This window comes from Salvelinus fontinalis, chromosome 22, assembly GCF_029448725.1.
Source record: "Salvelinus fontinalis isolate EN_2023a chromosome 22, ASM2944872v1, whole genome shotgun sequence".
Taxonomy (NCBI): domain Eukaryota; kingdom Metazoa; phylum Chordata; class Actinopteri; order Salmoniformes; family Salmonidae; genus Salvelinus; species Salvelinus fontinalis.
In genome coordinates, this window is record NC_074686.1 from 32,619,100 (window position 1) to 32,638,496 (window position 19,397).

The following is a 19,397-nucleotide window of genomic DNA, read 5'->3' on the forward strand; positions in this document are numbered from 1 at the left end:
AAAATGTATAATAAAAAAAAAACACTCTTTTAAATTATTTCCACCTGTAGCACTGATCCTTATAGCGAACTCCCTTTCATCTGCGCATTTAGCTTGCTTAGCCTACAATGTGTGATGAATGTGTTTTTGAAGAGAATTAAGAAATGTTTTTTTTTAATTACATTTTTTATATATATTTTTATATGGAGAGTTGTCTACAGGAGCAGTAGAAAAGTTTTTTTCATGAATTAAATGAAGGGTGGGGCATTTTTTTCACTTTCTGCGTCTGCCCCACCAAAGGTCTGTGCACAACCCTGCTGAACAGGACATTACTTCATCCAAATATGTTCAAGGTGGCAAACTACTGTAGGCCTACTTTGGGTACCTCATTTGGATGTTCATACTTACACCTAAAGAACCTTTAAACAGCTTCATGTTTGACTTGGAGACAGGTGATCTCCCCCTCCTTTCCTGCTGACCATTGACACAAGGATGTGTTTGGTAGTTCTGCCAGACCAGCGTGACCTGGCCCAGCCACACCTGGCCCAGTCACTGATGTGGTGTAGAGCGAAGTCATCAGTCCATTAATCATTGTGAGTAGGGCCAGGAGTTTCTCTTAGCCATGGTCAGGAAAAACTATTGGCCCTAAATATGAAACCCAATCATCCAGTCACACGGTCAGTGCATATGTTGAATGATGTCCAGGGAAAGGACGTTTAGTCCACAGAATGATTGTACATGGAAAGGACGTTTAGTCCACAGAATGATTGTACATGGAAAGGACGTTTAGTCCACAGAATGATTGTACATGGAAAGGACGTTTAGTCCACAGAATGATTGTACATGGAAAGGACGTTTAGTCCACAGAATGATTGTACATGGATGGAAAGGACGTTTAGTCCACAGAATGATTGTACATGGATGGAAAGGACGTTTAGTCCACAGAATGATTGTACATGGATGGAAAGGACGTTTACTCCACAGAATGATTGTATATGGAAAGGACGTTTAGTCCACAGAATGATTGTACATGGAAAGGACGTTTAGTCCACAGAATGATTGTACATGGAAAGGACGTTTAGTCCACAGAATGATTGTATATGGAAAGGACGTTTAGTCCACAGAATGATTGTACATGGAAAGGACGTTTAGTCCACAGAATGATTGTACATGGAAAGGACGTTTAGTCCACAGAATGATTGTACATGGAAAGGACGTTTAGTCTACAGAATGATTGTACATGGAGAATGGGGCCTCTGAATTGATTCATCAATAAATGTCCTCAACTGTGTTGGCTGTTTAAAAAAATATATCGATCAATTAATGTATTATCAGTATAAATTTTTTTACAAAAAGGTTCTGTAGAAATGTGTATTATTTGTTTTGTTTTTACGCTGTCAGTAATGGTTTGTGTTACATCATGTTTATTAATTTTCCCAATACACAATCTTTTAGTAAATGGTAATGTTAGCTAATAGATTAGATATCTTCACCACTGGAGAGAAAGCAGGCAGAAAAAAATTCCCATAAAGGGTCATCAGGGTATTGGTCACCATTGAGGATGTAAGTGAATCACTTGGCAGTTGGTACAAATATTTTGCCTGTATTCTTAGCAACATGTCTTATTGACATAACTCTTGCCATTATGTCAGCTGATGCTGAGTGTACATTGAAGACAGGTGATTTTGGACCTGTACCCCTTATTCAGGTGAACTGCAATGGTTTCCTATTTATGGACTGGTAGAGAAGCGCAACTCGCCTCTGGACCAATCAAAGGCGAGCTAACAGGTCAAGGAAATCTCTAACTTAGCTGATTATAGATAGCTGTTTGGTGAACTTAAAACCGTGTGCGGACTGCATATGCGCCTCTCGGGAATCATCTCTTTCTATAAACTCACTGTTTTTGCACTTTTATTTTTTTAAAGAGGATTTATATTTGAATAGAACAATGGAAACTATATATAGGTGTTTTCCCGTTATTCTCCTATGTCTGAGTTTTAACCTATTCAGCTATGCGTGGTGTTCACCTATGGATGTATATGGGAAAGTGGTGGAGCTCGTTTCGCCAGGAGAGGAATACCTGGATGAAATGTCAGTTCGCTCCTTTTTCAAACAGTTGGAGAAGCGTGTGCAGTGCCCTGGTGTGTCGTGTGAAAAGGTAACTTTTTTCTTACACTCGCTTCAACTTGGTTTTAGGAAAGGTCGAGGTCCAATCTGCACCTGTTACTGTGCCGTGCGCTACACACAATGGAATACAGCGCTGTACATTTGTCATAGTGCTTTTTCAGACCTAGCTTGTTAAGCCTAAATCTGTTTTTGTTTTTTTATTGACCAGTCTCTAACCAAGTCTTTTTTTATTGATACATATATCGTGAGCACTGAGCAATAATAATAATAATAATTATATGATAATGATAACAATAATGATTCTGACTATTATTATGTAGGTATTATATAGAAAGAATACACGACGTCAGCATTGCAGATTGTTTTGTACCAGATTTGTGTAACTGGATGTATTAAAATGATTAAGTTCTACCAATGATGTAAAACACCTTATCAATATTTAACAAATTCCACGTGTTAGGGTATTCTCATAGATTATAGCAATGGCTTTGACTTAAATGGCTTATGTGTAATAAAATAATAATAACAAATTAAATAAATATTGTGTTTGTATTACCCTTCTACTGTGCTGCCTGTTTAAACGTCTTAATGATTGGGCATTCTGTTTTATGTAATTTAATACATTCAATGAAAAAAAATATATATATTTTTTTTTACTCTGTCCATCATGCCATTGCACCACAAATACTCCAATAAGTGTTCATTTTGGTTTCATTTGATTACAGTAGAAAAACATGTACACATCCATTTTTTTGGAATACATTTTTTTCTGTTGTTCAGACATTGTAGGCCTTGGACTTTACCGTGGCAGGTGTAATCTGCCCTTGTGACCATGTAGAGGAAGTTTTCTGTCACATGTTATGTGAGAGATGTGTTATAGATTGGCCAAACATGTTTGGGACTAACACTAATGATCAGTAGTGAGACAGCATGTTCTGCTAATGCAACAATGGCTTCAGATCTTACTCATACGTGGTCATGATGCTGGAGAATCAGGAAGAAGTCTCTGCACACTTCCAGTGAGATGCACATTTTATTTGAATAGATACGGAGCTTTCGGTCAGTCGACCTTCATCGAGCTCAGCCTCTTTTAAAAGAAATGTGCATCTGACTTGAAGTGTGTCAAGACTTTTTATTTGTATTTTTTTTCTTCTGTTTCTCCAGTTGAGCATTTTGCCTCCAGCACCACTAATCGGTTCTGGGTTTCTGGTAGACTCTACAGAATAATCTGTTAGATAATAGGTCAAGTCACTGTATGTCCTGACTCAAAAAGCCCGAGAATAGCTGTTAAAGAACAGAAAATTAGATTTTTATGTCTCGCATTCACCCAACCCAAACTCCTTTAGCTTTGTGGTCATAATGACTGACTATACAAGACCCTACGTTGGTTTTCTCTCATAAATTAGGCCTATATTTGTACTGATTAGATAAATAATCTACATGAAACACTGAAGCCCCCCTGCTTCTTTCTAGTGCCTCTCTGTGCAGTCAGTAGACCAGCTGGTGGGTAACTTCACCAGCACTGGTGGTCTCCTTCACACTGAGGGCTTCTTCAGAGTAGCGGCAGGATGCTGCCTGTACCTCAGCTCTCCCTCAGAGGCCTGCTCTTCCGTGAGGGCAGGGAGGTGGGGGGACGACACGGACAACTTCATCCATGAGATCACAGGCTATGACCATGGGGATGGACACGGAGACATGGAGAGCAGTGGGATAGAGACACTGCTCCATAACTTGAAGAAGCACTACAAGCCCGATCAGCAGTACGACCAGGTTGGTGCTGCTCTGTTAATAAGAATGGCAACACATTTTATATACTGTACCTTCTAAGGTTGTGCAATAGAAAGCCAATGAACTACCGTTAGCAACAGTGACCTGTTTTCTAACAAACTAATTTGAGTAGATTTGTTTCAACAAAATATTTATATTCTATTCAACGGTGTATGTCTGTCCCGTGTTATTGTGGTCATTTAGCAGTGTCTTACTGGTCAAGACATCTTGGAGGAGATGAATGATGGTGTCCCACACAACATGGATGTGGTGTTTGGATACATAGTTTATCATGCTTTGCGAGGTGACTGCATGACTGCCAGAGCACTTCCTGAAGAGGACTACTTTCTGGATTTCATATTCAACTCCTTCGGTTCTGACAACATTACCATACATGGTACAGTAAGAAACAACTATTCCTATTTGTACGAAATGTCCGTGCTGTAATATTGCCTCATAACAAACTACTATCCCTATTTAGTATGAATCATTTTCCTCGCACTGGTTAGTTTTATTACACTGTAATGTCATGCTCCTGGCTGTACTGTAACATCAACCCACTCATTAATCCATCTTGTGCAATACATAGTTCATCATTAATTTAGCATGATGCTATTGAGGTTATCCCCTACCAATATGTTAATGTTACCCTCAAACCCTATGCTATGACCCCATGTAGCCTGGATAATGAGTTTATATTGCTGTTCCCCAATGGCCTAATATACTCTACCAGCAACTAACCATATCATTGTGATTCATCTCTGTAGAGCTGGAAGGTCTTATGAACAGCCTGCAACTGGGTGGAGTCCATGAAGAGGATCACGATCATAGAGATCAAGAGGGACACAAAGATGACCATGGTCACGATGACCACGTTGACCATGACCATAGTGACCGCAGTACTGTTAGCAGGGGTCGGGGGGGTCGAAGTGGAGGTGCTGCCTTCAGGACGAGTCATGAGGAGGGGTACCACCATAGGAACATCAGCAGCTGGGAACTGGTAATTGTTATACTCAACCACCATGGTTCTTTGTCTGTAATTAGGTCAAGGCCATCACTCCAATCTCCTGAAGAGACCTTCAGGGGCTTAACAACGTACGCACGCGCACACACACACACACACACACAGGCTCCTTCACTCTGACTCATTATCAGACTAGTAAACCCCTGGTGTCCGCTGCATCTCCAATGAGCCTCAGATGTGCAGTAAATGGCCTGAGCTATTGGCAGCCGTAGGATTCTCCCCATGGTAATATGAGAGAAATCTGAATGAGAAGGAACACTGCTGAGGGATAATAACATGTTACTTGTAATATATTGGTCCCCACTTTGTGAATGCCCAATGACATCTTACCATCAGTTAGTGACAAGGAGTGTCAATTCAAAGAATAGGCCAATGGGCTTTGGTCAAAAGTTGTGCACTGCAAAGGGAATAGTGATCCATTTGGGACACAGTATTCTGACAGAGGTATATTAATTGAATAATTAATTTGCACTTCCATTTTACACTGACACACGGCACTGCATTTTCAACTGTAGCAATTACCACATATCAGGGGCGATACATATTCTGTGATGGAAAGTGTTTTAAAAATACTGCTTGTTTCCTCCACGTGGACGTGTTTCAATCCGGTTTCCTCCACGTAGATGTGCTTCAGCCCTGTTTTCTCCACGTAGACGTGTTTCAGCCGTGTTTTCTCCACGTAGACGTGTTTCAGCCGTGTTTTCTCCACGTAGACGTGTTTCAGCCCTGTTTCCTCCACGCGGACGTGTTTCAGCCCTGTTTCCTCCACGTGGACGTGTTTCAGCCCTGTTTCCTCCACGTAAACGTGTTTTCCCCCCTGTTTCCTCCACGTGGACGTGTTTCAGCCCTGTTTCCTCCACGTGGACGTGTTTCAGCCCTGTTTCCTCCACGTGGACGTGTTTCAGCCCTGTTTCCTCCACGTGGACGTGTTTCATCCCTGTTTCCTCCACGTGGACGTGTTTCAGCCCTGTTTCCTCCACGTGGACGTGTTTCAGCCCTGTTTCCTCCACGTGGACGTGTTTCATCCCTGTTTCCTCCACGTGGACGTGTTTCAGCCCTGTTTCCTCCACGTGGACGTGTTTCAGCCCTGTTTCCTCCACGTGGACGTATTTCAGCCCTGTTTCCTCCACGTGGACGTGTTTCAGCCCTGTTTCCTCCACGTGGACGTGTTTCAGCCCTGTTTCCTCCACGTGGACGTGTTTCAGCCCTGTTTCCTCCACGTGGACGTGTCTCAGCCCTGTTTTTTCCACGTAGACGTGTTTCAGCCCGGAGGAGCTGATAAAGATCCATGGGCTGAATGGATCTAGCCTGTCCAGGTCTGACGTGGCCCGGCTCAGCCCAGCCCTAGTCCAGCAGCTCCTCAGTGGTGCCTGCAACAGCATCTCTCCCCCCACTGGACCATTAGACCAGCTCACAACCACAGAGAGTGAGTGAACTGCTACAGTCCTAGCCACTGTGATTCTGCATTGTGTGCTCTTGTGATTGATCTATTGATTGCTACAGTACACTCTATATTCAACACTCATTCCTTTCCTTTTGATACAGAAAGTCCCATTACTGCCTGTTAATTTTTTTAATGATAAAGGAATTATAGAGAGACTATGCAGAAATACATTTCCTATGTTTGTAAATATGAATGCGCCAAAATTCTAAATCACAAACTTGAAGGCTCTAGTCCAAAAAGACTAGAGCCTATTGCATTCGATAGGACTAGAGCCTATTGCATTCGGTAGGACTAGAGCCTATTGCATTCGGTAGGACTAGAGCCTATTGCATTCGGTAGGACTAGAGCCTATTTCAAGCATAATCACACAATGTCTACTGTATTTTGTGACCTTTTGTGGCTTGACTGACTGACTGATTGGCTTGAGTCTGGCACTGTTATTATATTTGTAACCCCTTAATGTTAATTCTCTCTCCCCACAGAGTTTGTGTATGCCTCCATAGCCAATCTGCTGATCTGTCTGGCCGCCCTGGTTGGCGTTATGGTGCTGCTGTGTACCTCCTGCAGCAGTGTCTTCCAGCTCGTCATCCAGTTCTGTGTCAGCCTGGCCGTTGGCTCCCTCACTGGGGACGCCCTGTTGCACCTCTTGCCTATGGTGAGCACCACAGTATCATATCCACATCACTGAGCCCAGCTGATTCAAGCTGAGCTGCACTGTACTGGCCTGATTATGCATCCATCATAGTTGCTGGAATGTCCAATGTGAAAAGAAAAACACTTATCTAGCCAGCCAGACCTCTTCCTCCTCAACACTTCATTAAAGTGTTGTGGTTAATGTCAGTGCGACCCAATGATCAGCCAGATGTCTGAGAGACCTCCATGATAATTCAGAGCAACACATACAGTAGTCCCATCGGATGCTTCCTAGCCTTATTTCCCTCAGGGCAGAAGTCTGGAGGGGATACTTCCTGCTGCTGCAGCTCAATCCACTTAGATCCATCATGTCAACATCGCAGGGCGAAGTATTAGCAGGCTGTCACACCGTGTCATCACCTACAGTGTCAAATGATAACGATGTGAGGAACAAGAACGACACCTTCAGATCGTAACACTGTCATTACAATGACGTAACACTGTCATTACAATGACATAACACTGTCATTACAATGACATAACACTGTCATTACAATGACATAACACTGTCATTACAATGACATAACACTGTCATTACAATGACATAACACTGTCATTACAATGACATAACACTGTCATTACAATGACATAACACTGTCATTACAATGACATAACACTGTCATTGGGCTGACTGTGTCAGACTGGTTTGTGACTGTTTCCTCTGTTGGTTCAGTTCCTAGGCCTCCATGTTCACAGTGAAGGAACAGATCACGGCCACTCAGAGGAGGTTCCAGACTACATCTGTAAGATACTGGTGATGATGGCTGGCATCTACTGCTTCTATCTCATGGAGACTATCTTCTCCATCATCACCACTCACAAGGACAGCCATCACCATTCCCTGCATCACCATGGGGTAAGTAGTGTCTATCATTTGGGCTGTGTTCAGTAGGGCACGATGTAGCAAAATGTGTTGCAACAGGAAACAAAAATCTGGGTTCTTATTGGACACGTCCAGGTGGTACCTCCCCATTTCACACTGTTTCTAAACCTTATCTCCTTACTGAACACCTCCGTTCTGTCAGCTTACTGGTTCGGTGGATCCATGGTGAAAATAACTCCCACACACGTACACTTGCAATACACTTTTTAATAAAGTGCAATGTTTCGGGTCAAAGAAATTTGTCAGGTCTTACTGGTTCCAAAATGTGAGAATTGTTAGCTATCACCGTTAGATACAGTTGAAGTCGGAAGTTTACATACACCTTAGCCAAATACATTTAAGCTCAGTTTTTCACAATTTCTGACATTTAATCCTTGTAAAAATTCCCTGTCTTATGTCAGTTAGGATCACTACTTTATTTTAAGAATGTGAAATGTCAGAATAATAGTAGAGAGAATGATTTATTTCAGCTTTTATTTCTTTCATCACATTCCCAGTGGGTCAGAAGTTTACATGCACTCAATTAGTATTTGGTAGCATTGCCTTTAAATTGTTTAACTTGGGTCAAACGTTTTGGGTAGCCTTCCACAAGCTTCCCACAATAAGTTGGGTGAATTTTGGCACATTTCTCCTGACAGAGCTGGTGTAACTGAGTCAGATTTGTAGGCCTACTTGCTCAAACACGCTTTTTCAGTTCTGTCCACAAATGTTCTATGAGATTGAGGTCAGGGCTTTGTGATGGCCACTCCAATACCTTGACTTTGTTGTCCTCAAGCCATTTTGCTACAACTTTGGGAGTATGCTTGGGGTCATTGTCCATTTGGAAGACCCATTTGCGACCAAGCTTTAACTTCCTGACTGATGTCTTGAGATGTTGCTTCAATATATCCACATCATTTTCCTTGCTAATGATGCCATCTATTTTGTGAAGTGCACCAGTCCCTCCTGCTGCAAAGCACCCCCACAACATGATGCTGCCACCCCCGTGCTTCACGGTTGGGATGTTGTTCTTCGGGTTGCAAGCCTCCCCCTTTTTCCTCCAAACATACCGATGGTCATTATGGCCAAACAGTTATATTTTTGTTTCATCAGACCAGAGGACATTTCTCCAAAAAGTACGATCTTTGTCCCCATGTGCAGTTGCAGACCGTAGTCTGGCTTTCTTGTGGCGGTTTTGGAACAGTGGCTTCTTCCTTGCTGAGCGGCCTTTCAGGTTCTGTCGATATAGGACTCGTTTTACTGTGGATATAGATACTTTTGTACCTGTTTCCTCCAGCATCTTCACAAGGTCCTTTGCTGTTGTTCTGGGATTGATTTGCAATTTTCGCACCAAAGTACGTTCATCTCTAGGAAACAGAAGGCGTCTCCTTCCTGAGCGGTATGATGGCTGTGTGGTCCCATGGTGTTTATACTTGCGTACTATTGTTTGTACAGATGAGCGTGGTACCTTCAGGCGTTTGGAAATTGCTCCCAAGGATGAACCAGACTTGTAAAGGTCTACAATTTCTTTCTGAGGTCTTGGCAGATTTCTTTTGATTTTCCCATGATGTCAAGCAAAGAGGCACTGAGTTTGAAGGTAGTCCTTGAAATGCATCCACAGGTACATCTCCAATTGACTCAAATGATGTCAATTAGCCTATCAGAAGCTTCTAAAGCCTTGACATCGTTTTCTGGAATTTTCCAAGCTGTTTAAAGGCAAAGTCAAGTTAGTGTATGTACATTTCTGACCCACTGGAATTGTGATACAATTAATTATATGTGAAATATTCTGTCTGTAAACAGTTGTTGAAAATGACTTGTGTCATGCACAAAGTAGATGTTTGTTAACAACAAATTTTTTTTTTTGTTAACAAGAAATTTGTGGAGTGGTTGAAAAACGAGTTTTAATGACTCCAACCTAAGTGTATGTAAACTTCCGACGTCAACTGTACATGTTCTTTGTTGTGATGTTCCGGGCACAGACAGATACATTGTGCCATTGTGTTTCCAGGAGGAGTCTGAGCCCCATCACTGTGACCATGGTAAAGTCCTGGAGATGTACATGCAGGAGAAAAATAACAAGCAGTCCATCTCACAGACTGACCTGGTAGGTTCTGTAGCACTTATTCACAGACTGACCTGGTAGGTTCTGTACCACTTATTCACAGACTGACCTGGTAGGTTCTGTACCACTTATTCACAGACTGACCTGGTAGGTTCTGTACCACTTATTCACAGACTGACCTGGTAGGTTCTGTATCACTTATTCACAGACTGACCTGGTAGGTTCTGTACCACTTATTCACAGACTGACCTGGTAGGTTCTGTACCACTTATTCACAGACTGACCTGGTAGGTTCTGTAGCACTTATTCACACACTGACCTGGTAGGTTCTGTACCACTTATTCACAGACTGACCTGGTAGGTTCTGTAGCACTTATTCACAGACTGACCTGGTAGGTTCTGTACCACTTATTCACAGACTGACCTGGTAGGTTCTGTACCACTTATTCACAGACTGACCTGGTAGGTTCTGTACCACTTATTCACAGACTGACCTGGTAGGTTCTGTACCACTTATTCACAGACACACCTGTGACGTTCTAAACCCTCTATCCTCTCTCTTGGAGATCTGAGTCAGAGGTCCATGACTGAACAGCCAGTATCCTAGTAAAGCTATGTTTTTACCTGACACAGTATGTAGTCTCAAGTCTTTACTACCCGTGTCTCTGAACACCTTGTCCTCCACTAACTTGTTCACGCCTGCTGTAATTCCGATGTTGTACTTCTGATCCTAAAAGGTTGAAAGTGAGAACAGTGAGGACACAGAGAAAGCCTATCCAGAACCAAACCAGCGCTCAAGAGGTAAGATAGATAACCCAGGTCATCATACAACCTGTAAGGAAGAGATGAAATATAGGTCAGGGTCTGACAGTCAGGGCGTTCACTGGAAAGCTGATATACTGTGAACTTACTGTGTGAGTCAAGTCTAGTCAATGATTACACACATTCAGCATGACAAAGAGTAATGTGCACCAAAGAGCTTTGTTCACTTACATGAGGAACAGCAATAAAGGGTTTCATTACTACAGGGGTACAACATTTTAGCTGCAGATGCACCCAAAAACACCCTGTCATATCATTGTAAATGATAATATAAACAGTGACAACAACTTATTTATCTGACATGATTAAAATGAGACATCATCCTTTATGTAATCTTTATAAACAATTCAAGCACAATATTCAATGGTTTAGTTGTAGTCACTCTACAGTATAACTGCTAGCTTGCCAGTTCCTACCAGTGTAAAAATACTTTAAAGTACTACTTAAGTAGTTTTTTTGGGGTATCTCTACTTTACTTTACTATTTATATTTTTGCCAACTTTTACTTCACTACATTCCTAAAGAAAATAATGTACTTTTTATTTTCCCTGACACCTAAAAGTGCTTGTTACATTTTGACAAAAAAATGGTCCATTTGACGCACTTAGTAAGAGAACGTCCCTGGTCATCCCTACTGCCTCTGATCTGGCGGACTCACTTAACACAAATGTTTTGTTTGTAAATAATATCTGAGTGTTGGCGTGTGCCTGTGGCTATAAGTACTTTTTTTTTAAACATTACAATTGTGCCGTCTGGTTTGCTTAATATAAAGAATTTGAAATGATTTATACTTTTACTTTTCATACTTAAGTATATTTGAGCAATTACATTTACTTTTGATACTTAAGTATATTTAAAACCAAATACTTTCAGACTTTTACTCAAGTAGTATTTTATTGGGTGACTCACTTTTACTTGAGTCATTTTCTATTAAGGTATTTTTACTTTTACTCAAGTATGACAATTTAGTACTTTTTCCACCACTGGTTCCTACAGATGTAGGATCTTAATTTGATCACCCTGTTCTTGCATGAAATGCAAACATGAAGCAAATTTAAGGTTTAAAAATACTTCTAAAGTTAGTAATTTCCACTTTAAAATGTCAGACTTGATTTGTCCTAACTAAAAATGTATCAACCCCTCCAAAAATGTCCATTAATTATAATCCACACAATAATTCATATTTCCTGTTGATACAGGATACTTTTCCTGCTGTGAGAAACTGGTCAAATGAATATCCTACATCTGTATTCTATATTCCAGCCTAATGGCATTAGCTAATCAATACTGCTGTCACTGTGAAATATGAATTTAGACACATGATTAACAATAGCCAAATTTGACTTTACTTCTTTAGACGACTGAACCTTTCTCTGAGTTTCCCTTCTGTCTCTCCCCTCTACTAGAACAGCGTCTGCTACCCTACATGGTTACCATAGGGGACGGGATACATAACTTTGCCGATGGCCTGGCTATCGGAGCAGCCTTTTCTGTTTCCTGGAATTCCGGCCTTGCCACGTCTTTGGCTGTGTTCTGTCATGAGTTGCCTCACGAACTGGGTGAGTGTAGACCGACGCCTCTGTATGTGTCACGCCCTGGCCTTAGTTATCTTTGTTTTCTTTATTATTTTAGTTAGGTCAGGGTGTGACATGGGGGATGTTTGTGTGTTTTAGTCTCGTCTAGGGTGTTTGTATTGTCATGGGGGTGTTTGTAGAGTTCATGGGGTTGTGTTCATTGTAGGTGTTTATGTAAGTCTATGGTTGCCTAGATTGGTTCTCAATTAGAGACAGCTGTCTATCGTTGTCTCTGATTGGGAGCCATATTTAGGCAGCCATAGTCATTAGGTAGGTTGTGGGTGATTGTCTATGTGTAAGTTGCCAGTGTCTGCACTTATTGTCGTATTATAGCTTCACGGTTGTTTTGTTTTAGTGTTCTTCTTCTTCCTTAAATAAATACATAATGTATTTATATCACGCTGCGCCTTGGTCCTCTCTTTCACCCGAAGACGATCGTGACAAGTTGGTCATGTTGAAAGAGGTTTTTAGGGAATGAGACCCGGCCACATTGGTACTTCAGATGTTTCTTTATGTCAATTTGTATATATATATAAATGACACTGTATACAGTGGGGAGAACAAGTATTTGATACACTGCCGATTCTGCAGGTTTTCCTACTTACAAAGCATGTAGAGGTCTGTAATTTTTATCATAGGTACACTTCAACTGTGAGAGACGGAATCTAAAACAAAAATCCAGAAAATCACATTGTATGATTTTTAAGTAATTAATTTGCATTTTATTGCATGACACAAGGATTTCGGCTCTCACAGACCTGTTCGTTTTTCTTTAAGAAGTCCTCCTGTTCTCCACTCATTACCTGTATTGATAAAAATGACAGACCTCTACATGCTTTGTAAGTAGGAAAACCTGCAAAATCGGTAGTGTATCAAATACTTGTTCTCCCTGCTGTGTATATATATATATATATATATATATATATATAAATATATATATATATATATATATAAATGAAATGGTGTTAGATTTGTTTGATTTCAGAACAATATTTTTTCATTTCAAACAGTCAAGTATTAGAATGGATGAGTAGTAGTAGTAGATGACTAGCCACGTCTTCTCTCTCCATCCAGATTCCTATTCACCCAATCCCTCCAATGGCATCAACCTAAGACCTACATTTTATCACTGACGGCCCTTTTAAACCTCTCCGTCCTACATCTCCCAGGTGATTTTGCAATCCTGCTGCACAGCGGGTTGTCAGTGAAGAAGGCCTTGATGCTGAACGTGGGCAGTGCCCTCACATCCTTCATCGGACTCTACATTGCCCTCACCGTCTCTACTGACCTGGCCACCAAGCAGTGGATCGCGGCCATCACCTCTGGTCTCTTCTTGTATGTGGGTCTGGCTGATATGGTTAGTACACTAGGTTTACCACATTCTCAAACAGGCTGTGAGGAATCGCTTCTTTGGGCTTCTCTTCAAATGAGAGTATCTCACAAATTGTTCAAATGACCCTTCGCTAAGCTCTGCCGTCTTGGTTACTGTTGCAACTTCGGACAACATTTTCCCCAGGAAGCCCAATTATGACTTGGGCCTTGAGTGTCTCCTGGCTATGTCACCTGACCAGGAAGAGTTAGTTATGCCCTAGTTATGGCACGGTTGCTCCTATGTCTTTCATCAATACCCTAATGCCTATCTTTCTCTGTAAATATGCTATATTTGGGCAAAGAGTTAAATGCAGTGGATTGTCTTGCTTCTTTCTCCTCGCAGCTCCCCACCATGATCCATGCGGACAACCGTAGGCCCTGGCTCATGTTCCTGCTCCAGAACTTAGGACTGCTGTCTGGCTGGGGCATGCTGCTGCTCCTCTCTCTGTATGAGGAAAGGATTGGCTTCTAGAGCCTCCTAGTCCTCACACTGTACAGTACAATGCAATGGATTTGTATACAATTACAAATGAACACTGTATGTAAACTATGCTATATTTGACCTGTTTTGATATATTTCATTTAACACGCTTGATCATTCTATATGATACAAGATTTCCTCAAAATGACTTTCTAGATGATATATGCGATTTATAGTCTAGTTCTGTTGTATCTACCACATAGACGTGTAGTCTGTTGGTGTTCAGTCTGAACCTGCTGTTGGTGCTAATGTTACTGTTGGAAAGGATTTCATCTGTAGTTCAAACTGTAATTTATACCACCAATATTTATAATGGGACTCACAGCCTACTGCCTCTGTAATTGCCACATATTTTGTATAACCACATACCATAACAGTGTGACTGTGCGGGGAAGTAGGTAGATTCTATTTTAAGTTAGCGGTAATGCAGAGGTTGACAGTGTATGTATACATGTGAGAATGTGACATGTTTAGATTTGTCTACCTTTGTCAAATGTGTATTTTTACTTATGTGCCACCAATCCCACAAAACCCTCAAAAGTAATAAAATATGCTAAGAAAATAATGATTATGATACATGTTGTTTCTGAATAGCTTTCCTTGTTTAACACATAAATTGAGCACAAAGCCATATAATGCTTTCCAGCTGCAGTATTTTTTCATTCTGTCCAGTCTACCACTCAAGAGAATTCCCTGTAAATGGATACAGGAAATAACCTCCTCTAGATACTTGGTTATCTGACATGATTAGTTACGTCGGCAGTTTCACTGTTCAGAGTCCACACTTCGAAGACAGACCGCTCAAATCCATGGATCGCAACTTCTGATAAATCAGAGGTGGACCCTCATGTTTTATCTTTTCCAGTAGATCACCAGTCAGCATGGTGATTTACTGTAGTTTGTCTGATTACCAAGAGAGGGGTTATAAAGAAGGGTTGGTACAGCAAAGTATATCAGCACAGATGACAGGCATTGTGGATTCCATTTGATAAAATGGCCAAAGTAACAGTCAGAGCAAGGGAGTGGAGGAGCTATATGTCAAGGGATTGGTGTGCCTCCCAAATGGCACCCTATTGCCTACTGGGTGCACTACTTTTAACCAGAGTCCAGGTCCAAAGTAGTGCACTATATAGGCAATAGGGTGCCATTTGGGAGGCACGCAGAGTTTCTGGTCCATACAGTATGACCAACAGTAAAGAGCAAGGGCAATAGGGGTGTGGCCCCGCATACAGAACGCTCCACACAGGTATGACCGTAAGTCCAAGGGAGTTAAGTGGATAAGACAGATGATTTAGCAGCCTTACGATAAATATTTAGAATCATCTCTATGCACACCAGAGCTACAGATAAGATTAGAGGTTTATATCGCTCATCTTTATTGTTTTTAAATAAAATGGTTAAGTTAATAACAAAGACTAATAATATAAGATGCATGTGTTTGTTTAGAAACATCTCCACATTATGTTAGTGGCCTAGAGAGAGATCCCAGCTGTTTAGGCTTCTTCATCATAAACTACTATAATCACCCCTTATGGTTTGACTGTCTCAGCTTCTGTCCTGTTTTCTCTTAGTTCCTGTCCTGTTGTCTCTTAGCTTCTGTCCTGTTTTCTCTTAGTTCCTGTCCTGTTGTCTCTAAGCTTCTGTCCTGTTTTCTCTTAGTTCCTGTCCTGTTGTCTCTTAGTTCCTGTCCTGTTGTCTCTTAGCTTCTGTCCTGTTTTCTCTTAGTTCCTGTCCTGTTGTCTCTTAGATTTCTCTTAGCTTCTGTCCTGTTGTCTCTTAGCTTCTGTCTTGTTGTCTCTTAGCTTCTGTCCTGTTTTCTCTTAGTTCCTGTCCTGTTTTCTCTTAGTTCCTGTCCTGTTGCCTCTTAGCTTCTGTCCTGTTTTCTCTTAGTTCCTGTCCTGTTGTCTCTTAGATTTCTCTTAGTTCCTGTCCTGTTGTCTCTTAGCTTCTGTCCTGTTTTCTCTTAGTTCCTGTCCTGTTTTCTCTTAGATTTCTCTTAGCTTCTGTCCTGTTGTCTCTTAGCTTCTGTCCTGTTTTCTCTTAGTTCATGTCCTGTTTTCTCTTAGATTTATCTTAGCTTCTGTCCTGTTTTCTCTTAGTTCCTGTCCTGTTTTCTCTTAGTTCCTGACCTGTTTTCTCTTAGTTCCTGTCCTGTTTTCTCTTAGCTTCTGTCCTGTTTTCTCTTAGTTCCTGTCCTGTTTTCTCTTAGTTCCTGTCCTGTTTTCTCTTAGTTCCTGTCCTGTTTTCTCTTAGATTTCTCTTAGCTTCTGTCCTGTTTTCTCTTTGGTTCTGTCCTGTTTTCTCTTAGTTCCTGACCTGTTTTCTCTTAGTTCCTGTCCTGTTGTCTCTTAGATTTCTCTTAGCTTCTGTCCTGTTGTCTCTTAGCTTCTGTCCTGTTTTCTCTTAGTTCCTGTCCTGTTGTCTCTTAGATTTCTCTTAGCTTCTGTCCTGTTGTCTCTTAGCTTCTGTCTTGTTGTCTCTTAGCTTCTGTCCTGTTTTCTCTTAGTTCCTGTCCTGTTTTCTCTTAGTTCCTGTCCTGTTGCCTTTTAGCTTCTGTCCTGTTTTCTCTTAGTTCCTGTCCTGTTGTCTCTTAGATTTCTCTTAGTTCCTGTCCTGTTGTCTCTTAGCTTCTGTCCTGTTTTCTCTTAGTTCCTGTCCTGTTTTCTCTTAGATTTCTCTTAGCTTCTGTCCTGTTTTCTCTTAGTTCCTGTCCTGTTGTCTCTTAGATTTCTCTTAGCTTCTGTCCTGTTGTCTCTTAGCTTCTGTCTTGTTTTCTCTTAGCTTCTGTCCTGTTTTCTCTTAGATTTCTCTTAGTTCCTGTCCTGTTGTCTCTTAGCTTCTGCCCTGTTTTCTCTTAGTTCCTGTCCTGTTTTCTCTTAGATTTCTCTTAGCTTCTGTCCTGTTGTCTCTTAGTTCCTGTCCTGTTTTCTCTTAGATTTCTCTTAGTTCCTGTCCTGTTGTCTCTTAGCTTCTGTCCTGTTTTCTCTTAGTTCCTGTCCTGTTTTCTCTTAGTTCCTGACCTGTTTTCTCTTAGTTCCTGTCCTGTTTTCTCTTAGCTTCTGTCCTGTTTTCTCTTAGTTCCTGTCCTGTTTTCTCTTAGTTCCTGTCCTGTTTTCTCTTAGTTCCTGTCCTGTTTTCTCTTAGATTTCTCTTAGCTTCTGTCCTGTTTTCTCTTTGGTTCTGTCCTGTTTTCTCTTAGTTCCTGACCTGTTTTCTCTTAGTTCCTGTCCTGTTTTCTCTTAGATTTCTCTTAGCTTCTGTCCTGTTTTCTCTTAGCTTCTGTCCTGTTTTCTCTTAGTTCCTGTCCTGTTTTCTTTTAGATTTCTCTTAGCTTCTGTCCTGTTTTCTCTTAGTTCCTGGCCTGTTTTCTCTTAGTTCCTGTCCTGTTTTCTCTTAGCTTCTGTCCTGTTTTCTCTTAGTTCCTGTCCTGTTTTCTCTTAGCTTCTGTCCTGTTTTCTCTTAGTTCCTGTCCTGTTTTCTCTTAGTTCCTGTCCTGTTTTCTCTTAGTTCCTGTCCTGTTTTCTCTTAGATTTCTCTTAGCTTCTGTCCTGTTTTCTCTTTGGTTCTGTCCTGTTTTCTCTTAGTTCCTGACCTGTTTTCTCTTAGTTCCTGTCCTGTTGTCTCTTAGCTTCTGTCCTGTTTTCTCTTAGTTCCTGTCCTGTTTTCTCTTAGATTTCTCTTAGCTTCTGTCCTGTTGTCTCTTAGCTTCTGTCCTGTTTTGTCTTAGGTCATGTCCTTTTTTCTCTTAGATTTATCTTAGCTTCTGTCCTGTTTTCTCTTAGTTCCTGTCCTGTTTTCTCTTAGTTCCTGACCTGTTTTCTCTTAGTTCCTGTCCTGTTTTCTCTTAGCTTCTGTCCTGTTTTCTCTTAGCTTCTGTCCTGTTTTCTCTTAGTTCCTGTCCTGTTTTCTCTTAGTTCCTGTCCTGTTTTCTCTTAGTTCCTGTCATGTTTTCTCTTAGATTTCTCTTAGATTTCTCTTAGCTTCTGTCCTGTTTTCTCTTTGGTTCTGTCCTGTTTTCTCTTAGTTCCTGACCTGTTTTCTCTTAGTTCCTGTCCTGTTTTCTCTTAGATTTCGCTTAGCTTCTGTCCTGTTTTCTCTTAGCTTCTGTCCTGTTTTCTCTTAGTTCCTGTCCTGTTTTCTTTTAGATTTCTCTTAGCTTCTGTCCTGTTTTCTCTTAGGTTCTGTCCTGTTTTCTCTTAGTTCCTGGCCTGTTTTCTCTTAGTTCCTGTCCTGTTTTCTCTTAGATTTCTCTTAGTTCCTGTCCTGTTGTCTCTTAGCTTCTGTCCTGTTTTCTTTTAGTTCCTGTCCTGTTGTCTCTTAGCTTCTGTCCTATTTTCTCTTAGGTTCTGTCCTGTTTTCTCTTAGTTCCTGTCCTGTTTTCTCTTAGATTTCTCTTAGCTTCTGTCCTGTTTTCTCTTAGATTTCTCTTAGCTTCTGTCCTGTTTTCTCTTAGTTCCTGTCCTGTTTTCTCTTAGATTTCTCTTAGCTTCTGTCCTGTTGTCTCTTAGTTCCTGTCCTGTTTTCTCTTAGATTTCTCTTAGTTCCTGTCCTGTTGTCTCTTAGCTTCTGTCCTGTTTTCTCTTAGTTCCTGTCCTGTTTTCTCTTAGTTCCTGACCTGTTTTCTCTTAGTTCCTGTCCTGTTTTCTCTTAGCTTCTGTCCTGTTTTCTCTTAGTTCCTGACCTGTTTTCTCTTAGTTCCTGTCCTGTTTTCTCTTAGTTCCTGTCCTGTTTTCTCTTAGATTTCTCTTAGCTTCTGTCCTGTTTTCTCTTTGGTTCTGTCCTGTTTTCTCTTAGTTCCTGACCTGTTTTCTCTTAGTTCCTGTCCTGTTTTCTCTTAGATTTTTCTTAGCTTCTGTCCTGTTTTCTCTTAGCTTCTGTCCTGTTTTCTCTTAGTTCCTGTCCTGTTTTCTTTTAGATTTCTCTTAGCTTCTGTCCTGTTTTCTCTTAGTTCCTGGCCTGTTTTCTCTTAGTTCCTGTCCTGTTTTCTCTTAGCTTCTGTCCTGTTTTCTCTTAGTTCCTGTCCTGTTTTCTCTTAGCTTCTGTCCTGTTTTCTCTTAGTTCCTGTCCTGTTTTCTCTTAGTTCCTGTCCTGTTTTCTCTTAGTTCCTGTCCTGTTTTCTCTTAGATTTCTCTTAGCTTCTGTCCTGTTTTCTCTTTGGTTCTGTCCTGTTTTCTCTTAGTTCCTGACC

The 19,397-nt window shown here is 41.1% G+C and overlaps 1 protein-coding gene across 1 annotated transcript; it reads left to right on the plus strand.

The window, feature by feature from the left end:
* Positions 1-130: 130 nt before the first annotated feature.
* LOC129820218 (zinc transporter ZIP4-like) lies at positions 131-14,757 on the plus strand. The gene is made up of 12 exons (XM_055877229.1): positions 131-2,137; positions 3,580-3,876; positions 4,078-4,270; positions 4,641-4,873; positions 6,152-6,323; positions 6,824-6,996; positions 7,708-7,890; positions 9,908-10,003; positions 10,699-10,762; positions 12,190-12,342; positions 13,527-13,714; positions 14,072-14,757. Exons 1-12 carry the CDS (start codon positions 1,928-1,930, stop codon positions 14,198-14,200), a joined length of 2,091 nt encoding a protein of 696 aa, XP_055733204.1. The 5' UTR covers positions 131-1,927; the 3' UTR covers positions 14,201-14,757.
* The last annotated feature ends 4,640 nt before the right edge of the window (positions 14,758-19,397 follow it).

What these genes read in the sequence shown, in the direction of transcription:
- LOC129820218 (XM_055877229.1), top strand. Translation starts at nt 1,928, where the DNA reads ATGGAAACTATATATAGGTGTTTTCCCGTTATTCTCCTATGTCTGAGT. An exon ending in CTGGTGTGTCGTGTGAAAAG is followed by an intron (nt 2,138 to 3,579) that starts GTAACTTTTTTC and finishes GCTTCTTTCTAG; the next exon opens with TGCCTCTCTGTGCAGTCAGT. An exon ending in ACATCAGCAGCTGGGAACTG is followed by an intron (nt 4,874 to 6,151) that starts GTAATTGTTATA and finishes TTTTCCACGTAG; the next exon opens with ACGTGTTTCAGCCCGGAGGA.